Here is a 20,458-nt window from a genome sequence, read left to right on the forward strand (position 1 = left end):
ATCAATATTACAGCAAATAAATAACATATACATACAGCCTGCAACAAACAGTGTTTTCTTTTCCACAGAATGCTGTTTATTGGTTAGAGAAAATTTGTAGATGTTGCTGAATTGTATGAATGAATGCCTCTCCCTCTATTAGGATAGAGAAAGGTAGTAATAGTACTGGAATTGGAGGCAGTGTTTGGCTATGTGGGACAGATTTTGAGCCTGGATCTTCTAAAGAATTGTTGCCTGTGGACCATAGGTATGAAAGCAACAGAATGATGATGAAAGGGAAATTGAAGTAAGCGTTGGAGATTGCACTGGTTTTATTGAGGTGAGGGCACTGCAATGCGACATTTAGATGAACTTGTCATAAAACTGCAAAACTGCTTCCAATTGCCTGACTCATAGATAATATCCCTGTGTAATAACCATATACAAGATCAATCCCATACATCTGTAAGCTACCATCCATTCCAGTTCTGTGATCAGCCTTTCCCACCATATCATTGGGAGGGCCACCATGTCATCCACTAACTTTGCTGCAACCATTGTGCAGCATTTTGTGTGGTTATGTCCACCAACCAACTAAATGAATGAATGGCCACAGATAAATTGTGGTCTACACCTAGGTGACTACAGTACTCCGCAGTTCACAATGAAGTGCCTGGCAGAGGATTTGTTGAACCACCTTCAAGCTATTTTCTATCATTCTACTCTTGAAAAGGATGCAGGAAAAACAAACACACAAGTCTTTCCATGCAAGCTCTCATTCCGCCTATTTTTATTACAATGATAATTTATCCCCCTTTTGGTGGATGCCAGCAAAATCTTTCCTCATTCTGAGGTGTAATTTAGTGACTGAAATTACGTGAAAAGATCCTGCCGCAACGGAAAAGTTTTTCTTTCAACAATTGCCACCCCAGCTAATGTTGTAGAGAAACTTGTGGACTATGTTGAGAAACATTGTCACATATCTGTATCACTTTGAAGTGCAGTGCAGAATTCAATAACAGTTACTTGGTCTGGTATAATAATGTGTAATTTACCTTCTGTAATGCCCTCATACAAACACAAATATTAAAATTGTGCAATCTGACTTAAAAGTACAACAATCTGAATATTTAAAGCTGCAGCCACACTGACTTTTTTTCTGCTTCACTTTGCACAAGCATAAATGCATTTGACACTTTCACAGCATAAGGAAGGCATGCGTTTTCTATGTAAGGATTTTGTACAAAATGGATACCAAGTGTCAAAGTTTAGTTGTGTACTTGATGGAAAATGCTACTTGACAACAGCAGCCAAGTATGATACGTCTGTTTACTTTCTATTTGTGTATTTAATTGTGTTTGTTGAGTTTCTGACTGCAACTAAAATCAATAAAAAAGGCATATTGGAGAGAGCAGTACATGCTTATTCTGGAGGTACAATTCCAGAGACTATCTCAACAAAAATATAAGGGCAAATAGCTAGACAGTTATTTTCAATAGACTTAGTGATAGTGAATACAATCTTTGAAATGGAAGTGCATAAAACTGACAGTAAATTTCACTGTTGATTTATGTTGGGCTATATATGAAACATCAGAGTTATTATAATGGGATGTTATTTTATTACTTTTGCACACCTCAAAATACTGTTCAGAAACAATTTCACTACAGAAGGTGTGTACGAAAATGAGAGTTCTTAGTAAATATTTATTATTCATGGCAGTACTTTCATATTGCATAACTAATACAACGTAACTTGTTTCACATTATGTGCTGGTGGGAATTGTTTGGAAATCTTAAAAGTTCTGGCATTTTGTAGACAACTGAATGTAAAAGGAACTATGGAAAAAAATAATTGTCACTCTCTCATTTCCTTGTCATAAATTGCTGAGTGGGACAGTGGTGATTTTTGATGTGGTGAGAGGTGGGCACAAGGAAGATATAGGAGTTTGGTAAAGGAAAAATATGGTTGGGAGTTAAGAAAGATCATGCAAGTGTGGAATATGTACATTGTAGACGAAGTGGCTGATATACAGGAGAGCAGATGGCAGGATAGGAGAGTACTAAGAATATAGTATAGTGATGCAGAAGAAAACTGTTAGGGGATGTCTGAATCTAGTATAAGGACATGAGGATGAAATGGGTTGGGAACAAGAGTAAGGGCAGAGACAAGTTATGTATTGGGCCTGATAAAGCTCAAGACAAATAGGCAGTGGGTGCTCACAGGGATTAACAATACACTGGAGGAGCAGTTTCGCTTTACACCATTCAGTAAAGATAGTGTTAGGAGGGTGGATTCATATGGCACAGTTTGTGAAGCAGGCATAAAGTCCAAATTATTCTGAACAACATGCTCAATTGAGTAACCCAGTTGGGTTTTTGAGTTTTGTTAGATAATTCAAACCAAGAACAGCTGCCAACTTGGTCCAAATTGCATACTAATTTGGCTCCTTTCAGAGAATTTTGATACAGTAGTCCCTACTTACCAATCACATACAACCGTTAACTTGACGAAAGATCTGTACCTAAATACTGGAAAGCTTCACAGGTGTCGTCAATACTTGAGAAATGGAATAAGAGAAATCAGCTGAATTACAGACTAATATCACTAATGTGTATGTGCAGTAGGAGTTTGGAACATATACTGTGTTCGAACATTATTGATTATCCCACAGAAAATGATTTATTAACAAACAGCACAGATTTTGCAAATATCAATATGTGAAACAAAACAACTCTCTATTTACAAGAAGTAATGAATGCTATCCGTAGGGAATCTCAAATTTATTTTCTGTATTTTAGATTTCCAGGAAGCTTCTGACATCATTCCTCACAAGCCACTTTTAATTCAATTTTGTGCCTCAGGTGTACTGTCCCAGTTGCACGACCGGTTTCATGATTTCTTGTGAGGAAAGTCACAGTTCGTAGTAACTGACAGGAAGCCATGTAGTGATTAAGTGATATTTGGGGTTCTCCAAAGACGTGTTATACACCCTCTGCTGTTCTTAATCTATATAAACAATGTAGGAGACTATCTGAGCAGCCCTCTTAAATTGTCATCTAGAATCTTGCAAAGTCATGAGACTAATTGCAAAATGATTGACACATTATCTGTATGGTGCAAAAAGTGGCACTTGACTCTAAATAATAAAAACTCGTCCATTTGAGTGCAGAAAACAGTCTGATGAATTCTGGTTACACAATAAATCTCACAGCCTGTAGTAGAGGCTGTGAATTTAACTCAATACTTACAGATTACAATTAAAACTGGAATGATCACATAAATAATGTTGTGTGGAAAGCTAAACAAAGGCTGCATTTTGTAGGTAGAACACTTAGAAGACACAAAAGGTCTACAGAAAGACTGCTTACACCATGCCTGTCCATCCTCTTCTGGAGTACTGCTACGTGGTGTGGGATCCGCATCAGATAGGATTGACTGAGAATATCGAAAAAGTGCAAAGAAGTACTGCACATTTTGTATTATCATGAAACAGGGGAGAGTGTCAGGGATGTGTCCAATTTTTAATGTAGCCCACAAGTTTCTGTATACATCTACCAGTTGTTCAATTCATCAACTATGCAAAATCAGCTCCTTGGTCATCGAACCCTTTGAGAACTGCTTTGTGAATGTTCTCATCATTGGAAAATGTGCGATTGTTGCAAAGTAGTTCCTCAATTTCTTGGATATTGTTGCCTGCATTTAATTCCTTCCCAATTAGCATCACTTGTGTCTATGTGGCCATGGTCAAATTATTGGCACCATTCAATATGTGTGGATGCAACATTGCATTTGGTCCATGTACTGCAAGAATTCCATTGTGCACGTGTGTGGAATTTAGATATTGTGTCAACAATAATTGTACTGTCCCACTTGAGTATGTTTCCAGTTGCTGCACAATTTTTCTCTTTCGCTGTGATGCACCTATTATCCGTACTGGAGCAACGCTGTTTGTAAAGGAAATGCCAAACACGCAACTGTCTTCTAATAATGTGCCACTATTATTGTGCAGTGATCTTAGCATGAGTAAACATGTGTAACTTTTTTAAAGTCCTATCATGGTATCTAGGACCAATGCTAGAGGCTAGGCACTGATTATTTGATTATAACTCACATTCATCTAAACATAAAAATTCTTAGTAATTGGAAATGTACAATAAATTTTCCCATTAAATTTCATTTTTCTGTGACCAGTGATCAAGGCCTGATGCAGATTCACGAAAAAGTTTTGACAACCCCTTTCACAAAGGATTTCCTTCAAATTTTATGTATTAGGACCAGATGATAAGGTGGCACATAGTGGTTTTCCTTTTATATACCAGTATATAGATTTATAATGTAATTAGATATCTATAAAATCTACTCACCAAGTGACGGCAGGAGAACACTCGTGTAAAAAGGTATTGAAATTTGCAAGCTTTCAAAGCCAGTGGCTGCTGCTTCTGGCAGAATGGTTGAAGGGGAAGAAGAGGGGTGAAGTAAAAGGACTGGCGAGATTTAGAAAATGGGAAGAGTTTGACAAAAAGTCTCCAAGAATCCTGGATCGGGGAAGACTTAGCTGATAGTATGAGGAGGATAGACTGATTGTTGGGGACTGCAGGAGATGAGATTTGAAAAGCCAAGAGCTTAAAAGTGGAAGATGCAGTAACACTCAAGACCAAAATTACTGACTAAATATTGTGAACAAGATAATAAGAGTGGAAGGATGAGTGCATTGTATGTGTTAGAGGTGGGGGCTGGAGAAAAATAGACAGGTCAGAAAATAGAGATACAGTGAAGAAAGGAATAGTTATGAAAAAGAATACTTGAGACAGAAGAAATAGATGTAAATTAAGGCGAGAACCAAGGACATGTAATCCCAATTCCCACCTTCGAAATTACTGAGACACTGGTTTCTGGGGGAAGAAACCAGATAGCCTGCATAGTGAAACAGGCACTGGGATCATGACTGTTATGTTGTAGAGCATCTCTGCAACATAATATTGTGTGTTGCCAGTATACACCCTCTGCCTATTTCCATTCATCTTAACTGATACCTTGTTGGTAGTCATGCCAGTGTAAAAGGCTGAACAGTGTTTTCTAGCAGGTGGCTCTCCACTTGATTATATATGTTATGCCAGTTACAGAGATGGTATAGGTGGTGATAGGAGGGTGTACAGAGCAAATGTTGCAGCAGGGACGGTCACAGGGAGCATAGAGTCTGAGAACAATATTGTGGAGATTGGAAGGGCAATGAAAAGCTATTCTAGGTGTAGTGGACAGAATATCAGACAGAATGGATCTCATTTCAGGGCAAGATTTTAGGAAGACTTGGATGTATTAATCAGCTACTTCAGCAAGACTATGACTTCCTAAAATCATGGCCTGGACTGGGTTTTAGTCTGTCCACCATATTTCCCACCTCACCAAGAACAGTTTTACATTGCCCTCCCAGTTTCCGTAATATCCTTGTCATTTCCGTAATATCCTTGTCAGCTCTTATGCTCCTTCAACACTTTGCCTACCCTATGGCCTCCCTGTGACTGTCACCGCTCTAAGACTTGCCCCAAGCACCCTCCTACCACCAACTGTACCGGCCCTGTGACTGTGAAAAGATATACGATCAAAGGGAGAGCCACCTGTGACATGACACACGTCATTCACCAGCTGTTACGTAAACACTGTTCGGCCTTTCACTGACTACCACCAAGTTATCAGTAAGGATGAACGGGCATAGGTAGAGGGTGTATACTGGCAACACACAATATTCTGTTGCATATCATACTGTACAGCATATAAGTTATGATCTCAGTGCCTGTTTCACCATGGCAGCCAGCAGTTTCTCAGAACTCCACAGGTGGGAACTGGCATTACATCATGTCCTTGGTTCTAGCCGTAATGTATGTCTATTTCTTCAGTCTCAGCATTTCATCTCCATAACTATTTCATTCTTCACTCCCATTTAGATTTCTATATCTTTTCTCACACCTCTATTTTTCCCCACCTCCCCACCTCTACCACATACAATGCACTTGGCTTTCCACTCTTATTAACCTGTGTACAATGTTTAATCAGTAATTTCTGTCTTGCCTATTACTGTACCTTGCACTTTTAAGCTTTCAAGTTTTCACATCTCATCTGATGCAGTTCCCAACCATCAGTCTAGCCTTCTCATCCTGTCCGCTTAGTCTCCCCTAACCCAGGGTTCTTGGTAACTTTTCCAAACTATCCCCATTTCCTACAGCTCACCAGTTCTTTTCCTTCACTCCTCTTCAACCCTTCTGCCAAGAGGAGGAAGAGAAAGAGCCACCGGCTCTGAAAGCTTGCAAATTTCAGTATCTTTTTATGTGTGTGTTCTCTTGCTGCCACTTCATCAGTAGATTTTTTTATCTATTCAGTTATATTATATATTTTCAAGAACTGATTGTTGTTAGTACACAGATTTATTGTCATTGAATAGTACTTTGGGAAAAATTATCATCTTTTTTCATTTGTTGTTAATAAATACAAAACAATGTAATTTCTATTAACACCAATCATAATTTTTTTTCTGAAGTTCTGAAATTGCTGGTATGTTTTATTTGCAGGTCAGGAACACTGACAACCTCTGCAGAGTTGTGTACTGTCACATCTGTACTTGAAACGTAAGCATTTTGTGTAATATTTCAATACTTTAGCTTCAGTAACTATAATTCAACTTCTTAGGACAGTAAATGATCATTACATAAATATATTGTATCTTGTTCAGATAAGTGCAAGGAAGGTTTCTACAGACTGGCTGTCAGTGCTTGAAGAAGAATTTTGACATTTTGTATTATATTCAGTTGTTTAACATATACCAGTTTATTATTACATAAGATGAGTAGAAAAAATTAGGAGTTAAAATTTCAGAGTGTACTTATAGAGGCTACTGTGACTATACAACTAGACACCAAAACATTGAAAACCAAACAATAATTTACAGTTTCAGTGACAGTTCTGTAAGTTATACGCCCCTGACGCCCATACCACTGTTACATACCATGCTGGATCAGTGTCTGTAGCAGCATTAAGCTCATAATGAATCTTCATAAGAAAAGTTTCAAACTGCCATTAGCATTAGTAAATATTAAATGCGCCTCAACAAAAAAGTGTATTTAAATATATCTGTATTTTTTTAAAAAGTTAAGTGTAAAAAGAATAAGCTATTTTTGTGCGAACAGAGGAATTGCAGCATGTGTTGAATCCTACCATCTTCATTTGTCATTGAAATGTAATTTTATAACAGAATTATGCACAGTACTACCTTTGTCAGTTTCACCTTGTCAGTAACTGTGTAAAACATTCTCAGTCTTCTCCCATGTCAAATTAGGGTAAAAACTAGGGGTCAAAAGTATTTCCACCTATCTTTTTCAGGAACAGCTAGTTGTCGTGGCTCTGCTGAGAGAGAGCTTTTTAAAACAAATAGTCGGTGATTGTTGAATTGGTTGTGAATTCATGCTACCAGAAATTGTGTCAATATCTGTGATGCAGGGTCACTTGTGGTGCCACCTCATTTGCAACAGGTCACCAACTTTTTCTGCAGTCATAATTTCAGGAGCTTGCTCCCATGTACCACTAAAAGTATAGCTGTTGTTCCAGTTAAAGGTGTGTTGAATATTCTGATCTGCATGACGTGTTTGATGATGGAGTTCCTGTAGGTTGATGCATAGGACAAGAGTTTGTTCATCAGACACAATTTTATATTAGTCACGAGTCTGCACTCAGACTAATAAATTGACAGATGCAGTGGCATACACCCTAACAAGGTTACCATAAATTCCAAGCCAAGACTCTCCTGATCATGGAACCCTGTTTTTCTTGGACAGTCAGAAATTGGTCTCAAGTCTTATATGCACAGAATATGCAGACTGCTCATCATATTTGAATGCTAGGAGAGTGCTGTCTTAATGTCTCCATCACCACAACAATTTTTTTAGAACACATGCTTCAGTTGTTTAATCTGTCACTTGAAGTGGTCCTTGTTGGGTGTTTCAATGTATGTAAAAATAACTCTCCTCTGGAATAGGCGATGTAAGCTCTGATTGCTAAGGCAGATAATGGTACACAGAATTGCCAAAGTCCCATCTGATTTCCATAAAATTATTTCATGATAAGAACTATACTCTTGTGTACACACTGAACGTAACACCAACACTATGCCTCAAAGTGACATTCCTTTAAGGTAATGAAGGTATCTATGAAATCCAAATATTGTCATTGGTAAGACTATTTTACTACACTTAACAGTCTAAATAAATGCATCTGACTTTACACAATAAGGTACTTTTATTTTACCTGATTATTACATCTTTTGTCCAGCAGCAATTTGACCTAGTTGGGACCTTTTAATATTGCATGGCTCCCAAATGTGGAATTTATAATAAACATATTTCAGTCATCTGCAAGTAAATCAAAAGTCACACAAACTGCTTATTGACTGTAACACAATTAACAAAAGAATAAATTCAAAAAGGACTCAAAAGTTAGCCAAAAATAATATGGATGATAAAAGTGCCAATATAAACCTCATAGCATCTCCACGGGTGGTCCCCAAGGTCCAAGTAAAGGAGTGCAGTCTGTAATAGAAGTTGGCCAAAGTAGATGGACATTCAGTACTGATTAGACCAATATTTCTGCTCGGTCATAGAATGCTTAATAAATGTAGTTACTGACATGGAACGAATTTTTTACATAACTGATTACTAAACAAGCACACACAAAACTTTAAAAATGAAATACCTGTTACAGTAAATGATTAAATTTTTATGAAACACCAAATCAAATATTTGCATGAAAACAGTTCCTTAATATCAATCTGTACTATTGTTACATGCATAAGAAGTATCTTTGTATTAAGATAACTTCCTGAAATGTGGCTATCTCAGCATGCCAGCTGAAGATCCTTGAATTTCATTTCTTGCCTAATTACAACCAGATGTCCACGAAGTGACACTAGAATGTGAAGGAAAATACTTTCTGATTCTACACCCGCATGAGCCTTCTATAAAAGATGTTTCTTGTTTCTGTAAGATAAAAAAATTAACTATTGCAAAATTAGTGTAAAATGCTGTTGCAATTCTATTGTAAAATTTCAAAACGTGGAAGAGATTCAGACAGAGACAGGCTAACAGCTGTGTCCAACATCTGGCTACTAATAAAACAGTTAATTACAACTCTCTAAATAAGTAATACTTGATTAATTACAACAAAACTTATCTTTACTCACCAGGTTCGGCTGTAGCTATGAAACTCCACATATGGACATAAGGCTCGGAACACACTATATGAGCACGATTAATGAGTGGCGAATTGATGAAAGTTCAGAATGGCCATACTGTGGCTTCACTACAGTCAGTAGAAAACACAAGTTCATAGACACCTGTTGACACAGTTCTAACAGCGTTGGTGAATAGGCACAGTTCACAGGAGACAGATGTCTCTTTACTCCCTGAAAGTTGACATGAACTGTATCACGGTGAGTAGGCAGAATGACGACATTACTGTGTTCTGCTTAGTTCCTGGAAGTGGGCAGGATCTGACCTCGAACAGAACTGGCCTCCAGCGATGCAATTTCAGGGCAGAGGCACAGCAGTGGCACCTCGGAAATGCTTCTTCCTAGCATCTAATTGGCACTTTGTGATACTGCTTTTTTGTGCAGTAACTTTGCAGTGGTAGGTACTTCTTGCACCGCTCTCAATACTCGACGACACTGCATGCCACTCCCCAAACCAAACATCATTACGGAGTTGGGTATGGAGATGGACATGATGGCAGGGTGGGGGGAGGTGGGGGGTCACTGATGCAATTGAGGAACTAGGTGCTGAAACTTAGTCAGAGTTGAGCACCCATCCACAGCCCAGTATCCACCTTCCTTGCGCACAGCAGGAAATACCTACTAGGGAACCAACTACAGGGTGCACTTTAGCGGTCATAGGCGCAGATGCAGACTATGAAACAGGTGGACTGCTGGAGACGACTTCTGCCCCCCCATCCACCTGCCCGCTCACCCACCCACCGTGGCATCCAGCCAGGCCCGACCCTTTTGCTGGCTGTGTCACAAGTTGTCAGCAAAACTGCGACACTGCGGTTAGAGCTAGGCTGACGTCCATGGATGCCTCCTGCTGTGGAGACAACCATGCTGCTGGAGATGACATGGGAACAGGACAACACCTCAGACATTACACCTCATTCCCATCTCCAACCCCCCGCTGAACAAGCGAAAGAACACTGGTCGCTGAGGCCAAAGCTGTGACTCAGAAGTAGGAACATAAGGTCTCTGTGGCAGAAGTAACAAGTGGAGCAGAGTCCTGTGACATCAACCATGCAGAAGCTCCTCTGGCAATTTTCCATCTTTGGGCAAGGAGCAGTAAGACAACAGAAAAAATTTCAAAGCCTGGTTCCATGTGCGAGTGGCTCACAACTTGTCCATCTGTAATTTGAAGGTCCTTCAACTGTGGGTGAAAGATCATTATAGGACAAACTGAGTACCATTGTCTGCACAAAACTGTTCAAACTCCTGAGATGTGAACTGCTGTCCATTATGAGACTATCACCTCAAGTAAGACTTACATGCAGAAGATCAATGTAAGAGCTGATACTGCGCTGTGTGATGTGTTATACTTCATTGGGACAATGAAGGGAAACGTGCAGTATGCATTGACAACCACTAGGCAGTGTATGTTCCAGTATGACATAGCATCTATAGCTCATGGTCTAGTGGCTGGCATTGCTACCTCGGGGTCCCGGGTACGATTCCTGGCTGGGCTGGGGATTTTCTCTACCCGGGGACTAGGTGTTTTTGTTTTCCTCATCATTTTTGACAGTGGCTAGATTGGACTGTGAAAAAATTGGGTCTTTGTACAGGTGCTGATGACTGTGCAGTTGAGCGCCCCACCAACGAAACACTATCACCAGTATGGCCCAGCAAAGTCTTACGTGCAGAAGTTGCCAAAGTTACATCAGGATGTGGCCACTCTAAAGTACCACTGTGGAGGAGCAGATTCAGACTTGGCACACATTGCAAACTCTGGGCTCAAACCCTTGGTGCAACAACCAAAGAATTTTCTGATAGAGAGACTGAGGGATCAAAAATAAGTGTGTTGCTACTTTCGGTGTGTGCCAGGACAAAGCCCATCTGTACAGAGATGGCAAGCTGATGAGCAAAGTAGCAACGAACAACTGGTTGGTGGATCTCCTACAGACTCTGCAGCCACCCATGACAAACAAACTCAAGCACATTCTGCAATGCCAGGTCAAATTCAGTCTCCTGTGCCACATAATGCAAAGTGACCAGAAAAACTTCCAAAAGCCTGATTTCTTTATAATCAGTGTGAGGACAGAAGCCTTCAGAGGAATCAAATGCAGTGTCAGAATGTGGCAGCACTGCACCAATGCCATAAGGTGAGGCATCTACTGCAAGAATGACAGGCTTGCTGGGCTCAAAGTGGACCAAACACCGATCCCTTAGTAGTGCATCTTTCAGCTGCTGGAAAGCCCTTGCAGCACATTTGATTTAGAAACACTGCAATCTGAGTGGCATTCAGGATAAAATGGACGTGATAGGTTAGCGTCCTCATTACAGCTTTTAATTCAGACACGTTGGTTCATTCAGGCAAGTCATAAGTGGCCACTAAGTACAACTGTGATGGGTGGAGGATGTGCACATAATCGTATGGCCAAGATACTCGATTTCAGTGAAAAAAAGGAACACTTTAAATGGTTACACATCAGTCCTGCATTGGACAAAACGTGAAACAATACCTCTAAATTTTGTAAGTGTTCTGCTGGCATATGACCAGAGACAATTGTATCATCTAAATAGTTAGAACACGAAGGCACTTTCAACATCAGTTGCTTGAGGTATCCTTAGAGAATAGCTGAGGCAGAAGTGCTACCAAATGGCAACCATCAAAGCTGGAGTAATCCCATGTGTGACAAAAATCTTCTTTGACTCTTCATGTAAAGGCAGTTGCAGGTAGGCGTCCTGAAGACGAAATTTTGAAAAGAAATGACCCTGACCCAATTTGTCCATCAAATCCTCCGGGTGGGGCTACAGGAAAGAATTAACAGTAGTTTGTGGGCTGACAGTTGATTTAAAATCTGCACAGAATCTCAACCTGCCTTACGGCTTAGTAACGACCACCAGGGATTACGCCCATTGGCTGGTTGACACTGGTCTGGTGATGTCACTGTCCTGCAACTCTGTGCAGCCCAGTCCCTTAATGCATAATGACAGTAAGAGCATGAAAAAGCTTGGGCTGCGCATTGTCTTTCACTGTCGCATGGGCCTTGAACCCTTGAGCCTTGTCTAAACTACCGTGGAACAGACAACTGTTCTGGTCAGATAATGCATTAGTATTGACCAGAAACCCAGATGAATTAATTTATAACAACTGAGAATCTGAAAAGGTCAGAGCTAACCATGCCAAAACTGTTAGTAGGCTGACGAAAACACAACACTTGAAATAACACTGTTTTAATAGTGCCATGGAATGTGGCTGCAAACTGCACACTCCAATCACTGGAATAAGTTGTCCATTGTATGCTGACAATGAGCTATGTGGTTCCTGAAGCTGTAGGCTACCTAACCATTCATACATAGCACAGTTGAGCAGTGTAAATGTAGCACCAATATCTAAGTGGAATCTAACACTTGGTGAACACCCGCAACCAAACATACAACTTATTGGATTGCTGATTAGTAAGTTCAGAGTTTGTGTACTGCCAATCTGACGGAACAACAACAGGATCTAATCGATCCACTTCCACTGCACAAGTTTGGGAATCAATAAGGCAGATTTCAGACAAGAGTAGTACACATCCCTTTATGGAAATAGGGTTTTGTTGGACGTGCCTAGCTGAACATTTTTTTACAGTCACTGCTTCATCCAGACAAGCTCCTATGTTTCAGGTGTCCCACGGAACTGGAGAGATGAGGAAGCTCTATTTCTCACATAATGAGGAACTTTTCATTCTCCATGTGGGAACTGGAATCAGCTCTGTCCATGGCCAGAGATGCTACTCCAGGACCTGATTAGGATTCATTATGTCATGTTCCGTCATCTGTGCCCCGAAGCTAAAGAACAGCTCCTGTCTTGTTTCAATCAGATCTGGTTTGATGGACAGTACCCCACGACTTGGAAGGAGGCATTATTGGTTCCATTATGGAAACCAAGTGAGGACCGTAGCACCCCTAACAGTTACTGGGGCGTAGCCCTTACCGGTTGTATAGGTAAGACTCTTGAACACATGGTCAACTGCCACCTCATCTGACTCCTCAAATCCTGAGGTCACCTGAGCTGCTTCCAGTGCCATTTCAGCCACTACCGTTCCACCCTTGACAACTTACTTCTGCTGGAGATAGTGCTATGTAAGTCATTCTTACACAGAAATCATTTGATCTGTGCATTTTTGACCTCAAAAAAGCATATGACACTACTTGCAGGTACAACATCCTTCACAAACTTCCAGAGTGGGGACTACGTGGTCTTCTGCCACTTCTTATCCAATCCTTTCTCAAAGACCGGCACTTTAGATACCAAACTGGTGATTCTTTACCTGACTGCTATGTCCAAGAGAATGGGGTCACCCAAGGCAGTGTACTCAGTGTCACATTCTTTTCCATTCCTGTCAATGCAATTTCTTCCACAGTCAGGAACACTGTCAAATGCTCTTTGTTTGCGGATGACTTTGCCATCTTCTACTCTTCGTCCGACCTTACAGTGATGACAAGGCAGCTACAGCTGACCTTCAGGAGGCTGGAAACCTGGGCCAAGACAAATGATTTTCAGTTCTCACCAGAGAAGACTACATGTGTCAGTTTTAACCATGCTTGTTGAAGTTATAAACAACCAGTACTAACAGTGGGAGACAATATTTTATGTTTTATGCAAAGAAATTAACTTCGTTTTTGTACCTGAAAGACCTACAAATACAGGGCTTTGTCACTGAATATTTTGAAATGCCATAGTGGAAAAGCAGGGGCAGCTGATAGGTCTCACCTCCTGCAGTTTCATAGGGAATTTGTTCGATCACATTTACATTAGGGCAGTGTGGTTAATGAATCAGCCCATATTTCCTACCTTAAGATGTTAGATGCTGTCTACCATGAGAGATTTGGATATCGACTAGACCAGCCCAGTTCAGAGTATGTGTGCAGAGGATGGTGAACCACCATTCTGAGTGCAGTGAGGTATCCTTTTGGCTCAACAGACACTGAAAAATCTCAGGATCACCTGTCATTGGCATTTAGTACAGTGATCCAACCCAACTTTGAACGGCTGTTCCAGAATCGGTTCCATGCGACCATTTAGGATATGTACTGCTGTCTGTCTCAAGGATCTTCAGCCATCAGACCTCTGAATACACAGCCAGGGATGGAATGCGTTGCCGCCTAGATGTCTTTAGAAGCCCAAATTTATTTTAAGCATGATGCGGTACAAGAAAACTTGTACTCCAGATTACGTTTTTACAGCTTTGTTTTCTTCCATTTTAAGTACACGCCACAATTTCATAGTTGTTTATACAGTTGGATCCCAGCAAGAGAATGTCCTCAGTTGTTCCGCTGTTTTCCTTGATAGGGTTCTCAAAGTGCGTCTTCTGGAACAATTTAAAAATTACTGTGTGGAGTTATATGGCATTATGGTGGCACTGGAGCGGATTCACAGATGCTACCATACAAGGTTTCTTATCTATACTGACTCACTTAGCCCACTAAAAACACTTCACCAAATGTATCCGGTAGACCAAATATAGGGAAATGACATGGTCGACAAAGCGGCCAAGGAAGCATGTCATGAAGTGTTGACCATCAGTGTCCCATTGCATTGCATGCCATCATCTCTTCTTGTGACACACACATCGTGTGTCAGTGGGAGACTGAATGGTTGTAGGTGGCAGAAACAAACTGCAGTCACTCAAATTGACCACACAGGCTAGGCAGTCTTCCATGTCAGTCTCACCCCTGGAAGAAGGTTCTGCTTACCAGGCCATGCATTGGACATACTCTTTAACACGTAGATTCGTCCTCTGGTGGCAGGATCCACCACTCTGTGAGGTATGTGGCGTGCCATTTTTGGTTCAGCTTATTTTGGAAACACGTTTCTTATATACTAATATCAGGGCAGCCTTCAGTGTCTCATGGAGATCTATGCACCATCCTCGCTGATACTGATTCTAGTGTTAAAAGAGTGGTGATATTTTGTGAACTGTCAAGCTTCATCCCTAAATTGGTGGCGAAGGGAGACAGACTTTTAAGGCATTGTAAACTGCTTCACATAAGGGGCAGCCTTTATCCCCACACATTGAGATTGGTGTGCTGACGTTTCGTCAGAGTACTGATGACCACGATGCTGAAACCCCCTCACCAAAAATTATCGTCATCATCATAATCAGTGGACCGTAAGGCAGCAGACACAACATGCACATAAGAATCACTGTCTGACATGGAATGTGAAAACTGCTGTTCACCATGTATACTTAAACATGCCAACTGTATTGTGTGGCCTTGTTTGTCACATGTGAAACACATGGTTTTTGCAGCACAGGCACTGCACCCTATCACATGTTTGAAAGCAATATGGGCAGTACTTCCGTGATTGTGCAGGCTGTGCCGCAGCCTGATGGTGTGACTATTGTGCACATGACCTAGACATCGGCCAAAATCTGACCTGGGGGGAGGGGGATGTTGTTGGCCCCTGAAATGTCTTTACTCTTGACAGCTGATATTGCAGGTGCTTAAAAATCATGCATGCTCAGTTCTATTGACAATGTCTTGTGACTCCGCAATTGGCAATATTATATTAAAGTCAGGTTTTGGATGCTTCAGTATGGCAGCACAAATATGGGACTCACACGTTCTGAGTAATTGCATCTCTCATCGTAATGCCACTGTGACTTGACCCTCATGAACACTGAAAGTGAATTGTCCTGGCTGCTGTTTTAATCTGAATAACTTACAAGAAGCAGCTGCTACATGCACTTGTGATTTAAGATGATTTGATAATTTGTCAACTAACATGTCATGGGGGGGCGTCAAGAGGTTACCCTGAATGTTGGCACTTTAACCGTTTTTTGAGTTCTTTCCAGTTGAACAGGCTGGGGTGGGACTCTTGTTGCTTCCGCAATTCCTTGCAGTGCTTGTAATAATTGTTCAAGCCTTTGTCCATGCAGTTGTGTAGCTTGCGTTAAAGACGCACCTGAAAGAGACACTGTGAACTCTCAATATATCAACACACACAAACAGAAATATAGCACTGCTGTAAGAGAGCATTAGTTACACAGTATGTCCCAGTGAGCTAACCATGAGCAGCATCCTTGGCATCACTTTACTTGTTAGATTAGATTAGTTTTTCGTTCCATAAATGATCCGTGCTGAGGAGATCCTCGAGGATGTGGAACATGTCCTTTTTTTAAAAAAAAAAAGCTGAGATAACATGAGATAACAATACTAATAGTATGAATATATGCAATACATCATTTGTTTCTATTAAACACGTCTTGGACACTGAGGTAAGGTAGCTATTAAAATACATTGAATTAGAAGTACTCTGAATAAGTATTACTTTATTGAGTATAACAAAACATATCTTTGTTCGCCATGCTCAGCTGTAGCTATGGAACTGCATAAGTGGACTTGCGGTGCAGAACACACTAAATGAGCCCCAATTACTGAGAGACAAATTAATACAAGTTCGGAATGGCCTTATTGTGGTATCACTACAGGCACTAGAAAACACAAGTTCGTAGACACTTGTTGACACAGTTCTGATAGCATTCGCAAGTAGACACAGTTCACAGGAAACGGAGGTCTCCTCACTCTTCAATGGTTGACATGGGCTGTGTCACAGTGAGTAGACAGCACAACAATGTTACTCCAACAGAAACTTCCTGGAAGTGGGCAGGATCCAACCTTGAACAGAGGGGACACCTGGCCTCTAGTGCCGCTACTTCAGGGCAGAGGCACGGGATGCGCAGCTTCTTTCTAGCATCTCAGTGGTTGTTCGTGATACTGCTTTGCTGTACAGTGTACAGTATCTCTATGGTGCTTGATACTACGTGCTCCGCTCTCGATGCTTGATGACGCAGAATGAACAAAAAATTGATTCTGCTTCATACAGTGCCATGAGATTCAGCAGGTCAATAAGTTGGATACTCCACAACCTGACAAAAAAAGTTTTGCTGAGTTGCTCTGCTCTGCACTGCACTGCACGCACGCCTGGACTGAACTGAGGAAACAGAAGAAAAAAACAGCACTGGTGCCATCTCAAGGTCAAGCAGACCTGCCAACTACAGGGGACCCAAACATGGAGAATTGATGAATCAGACACCACAAACTAGAATAGTTTATGTCACTATGTACAGATTCTAGGACACATTAAAACTAGGGAGTTCCTTTTCAAACACACTGTGTATAAGGGGCATGAACAGCAGCAGATGTCACAAGATCACTGTGGAGGACACAGAGATGCCACATATTCATTTGAGACAGTGTTATAAGCACCTGTTAAAGTTTGGAAGGGTCTCCATTTGGCCAGCTGGTTGAATTGTGCAGAATCCAGATTAATGGTGCATTTGAGTGTGACAGTGGCCCATTGTTGGACTGGATGAGAATGAGAGGGCAGTCATACTTGTTAAGGTACTGATAGAACATATCTGACCTCAAGAACAAGGCATGTGATGTGTTCTGACTCGCTCAGTGCACCAAATGTATCCAGTAGACCAGTTGGTTCAGCTCATCCATTAATCCTTACAGGAGCTTTACGAATAGATGAACACCTTTTGCTGGTATCTGGACATGTTGGGGGACATGGAAACAACCTAGCAATAAAGCAGAAGTATATTTGGGTGGTATTGTAAGTCATCGTCTCATTATCCAATAGACAAATTGTGCGCCAGTGAGAAACAATGGTTGGAGGTCGCAGAAAATGAACTGCAGTCACTCAGACAACCAGACAGGCTTGGCAGACTTCATGCCAACTTCACCTATGGAAGGAAGTGCTGCTAACCAGACTGTGCATAGGACATAGTCCTTTAAAACAGGTTTTCGTCCTCTGGCAGGAGGATCCACCACTCTGTAAGGTTTGAGGGGTGACAGTTTCAGTTCAGAATATTTTCACTACTTGTCTCTTTACTAACATGAAGGGAACTGTCAGCTTGATTGCAAATCTGCTCACACGGGCTATGAAATTTTGTGAATTGTCATTTAGACTTCATCACTCAAGTGCTGGGGAGGGGAGATGGACTTTAAACTATTGTAAACTACTCCACACATGAGGCAGCCTTTGTCTCCCCCTCCGACCCCTCCCCTTATGGGAATAGTGTGTTAACTTTTTATCAGGGCGCTGATGACCTCGATGTCGAGTGCCCTGCATCCAAAATAATTGTCATTGTCATGTGCCATTTCTCAACAGGACAATGCTTGTCTACACATGGCACATGTGTCTTATATTATTGGCCAAACATTTGAAGAATGTGTTATTTGTAAATCAAGTGTTGAAAATAAAATAGATGTTTAATTGACATTGTTTGCTCAGGTTTGCCTCTGCTTATAAAAATTATGAATATACTAAACAAGTGCTCAGTATTAATGTAACCACTACATGTCACATAGACCTGTCATAGACCTGTCAAGTTTGCCATTACATTTGTGTTACTGCAAACACAGCAATATCTTCTCAACAGCACATTAAATAGCGTGATTTGACAACAGAGATACATGTACAACATGACCAATAATAGATTTCAGGGTTTCTTGTGCAAATGCTTGTCAGTTTCTGTGGGATACACAGAGTGAAAACACAAAGAACATGAAATATTTCTGGAGCACTAATTTTTTTGCTACCATTCTCAGGAATGATACCACGAGAGAGATAGTGTAAAAATAATGGCTTATCTTATGGAAGGAATTATTCTGGCTATGTGAATGAATTCTAATGAAGTAATTTAATCTTGTACTAATCTGGTAATTTCTGTTTCCTTACACTTTTACTGCAAGAAATAAGTAAATATTCCTTAATCACATACAGACGGATTGAAACTGTTTCCTTACTGACAGTAAGACAGACAGTGCAGGCAGCAAGAATCTCCAAGTGTGCATAAGTCCTTTGCCTAGAGTTCTCTATCCAGATTGTCTAAGATCACTGTTGTGCAGTTAGTGTTTTGAGTAAACCATTCTTTTATTTCATATTGTTCACTACTATGTGGTTTTGTCTTAGTAGCCATTCTCAAATGTAAATTATAATTCTTTAAACAATTAACATACTTGTCTATATCACACAATTGTAGATGTTTTTGCAATGAAAACATGGGATGAATGATTTTGAATGTTGTTGTGTGTCAGGTCTTCACAAAGTCCACTCTTCATCTTTTGCTTCGTCTCTCTGTTTAGCTATAATTTCCATTCACTGGTGTCTGCTCTAGTACTGATTGTGACCCTACTGATAAAGAGAACATGGCCAACATTTTCCTTATGCTCCTGGGCATTGAGTTAACAGCCATAGTGTTGATACACTTTAAACTCATTAACTTGCCCTCTCCAATTTATTCTTTGCGCTATCTTAGTCCAAACATACATCTTGAAGCCTTGTTTTGCCTGGACAATCAATTGTTAATATTGGTAAGTGTAGACACATTTATTTCTGAATAATTAATGTGTATCTTTGTTTCCATTATTATGTAAATGATTTTTTCCAGGGAAGACTTGCCATCCCCAAGTGACATGTGCACTGATGAATCGGATGTGCTGGACACACAGTAAGGATTGTGCGCCACCCCTTTTGCATTTCATGTAAATATGTTTACTGTTGTTCCATGTGTTAATGTACTTGTAGATCATAACTTTTTACTATTCAGTTAAATTGTGTTTTTTACTATTATTTATTTCTATTTTACAAATGTATAGTGAACACTGTGTAGATAATCATTCCACCATTTTAAACTGAATAATATGTGGCAAAGTGTATACAGTGATTCAACAAAGTTCCTGACGTGTAATGTAATAAAAATTTGTGTTTCATTGTCTTTCATATGTAATTTGTGTTTCCATTAATTAAAATGTACTAAGAAAAAAGTTGGTGTGTCTGTATAGTATGCTACTAGTAAAACAATCATCTGCATCAACAACTGTCCTGAGAAGAGAGCATTTGTATTAGTAAAAGAAATTTGAAATGTGGGGCCACCAAGTGTTTGGAAGTCATCTTCTGTTTACTCTTGTAATTCATTTCTTTGTTTTTGTTGTAATATTCCATTCCTCTCTTCACCCTCTGATTACTTTTTATTTGTAGCCATTTGTGTGCTTCATTTTCTGTAGTGTCGTACACAGAAATGGCAACTGACAAGGTGTTTCCCACAGGAATGGCTACTGCCAATCTGTAGATTACCAGTAACTTTACCATCCTATTGCTTAAAGTGGAGGACCAAAGAACACTGATTATAGTAGCTGCTTCAATACACTTCCCCTCCCCCCCTGACACCAGCTCCT

At 40.4% G+C, this 20,458-nt stretch overlaps 1 protein-coding gene across 1 annotated transcript in view; it reads left to right on the forward strand.

Moving 5' to 3' along the window:
• LOC126175166 (abasic site processing protein HMCES-like) overlaps positions 1–20,038 on the forward strand; it is an 84,976-nt gene extending 64,938 nt beyond the window's left edge. The window contains exons 8-9 of the mRNA XM_049921755.1: positions 6,546–6,602; positions 19,672–20,038. Coding sequence (XP_049777712.1) covers positions 6,546–6,602; positions 19,672–19,735 — 121 coding nt within the window. The 3' untranslated portion in view covers positions 19,736–20,038. The remainder of the gene's footprint in view (positions 1–6,545; positions 6,603–19,671) is intronic.
• Positions 20,039–20,458: the final 420 nt, after the last annotated feature.

The sequence above is a fragment of the Schistocerca cancellata genome, chromosome 3, assembly GCF_023864275.1.
Source record: "Schistocerca cancellata isolate TAMUIC-IGC-003103 chromosome 3, iqSchCanc2.1, whole genome shotgun sequence".
NCBI lineage: Eukaryota > Metazoa > Arthropoda > Insecta > Orthoptera > Acrididae > Schistocerca > Schistocerca cancellata.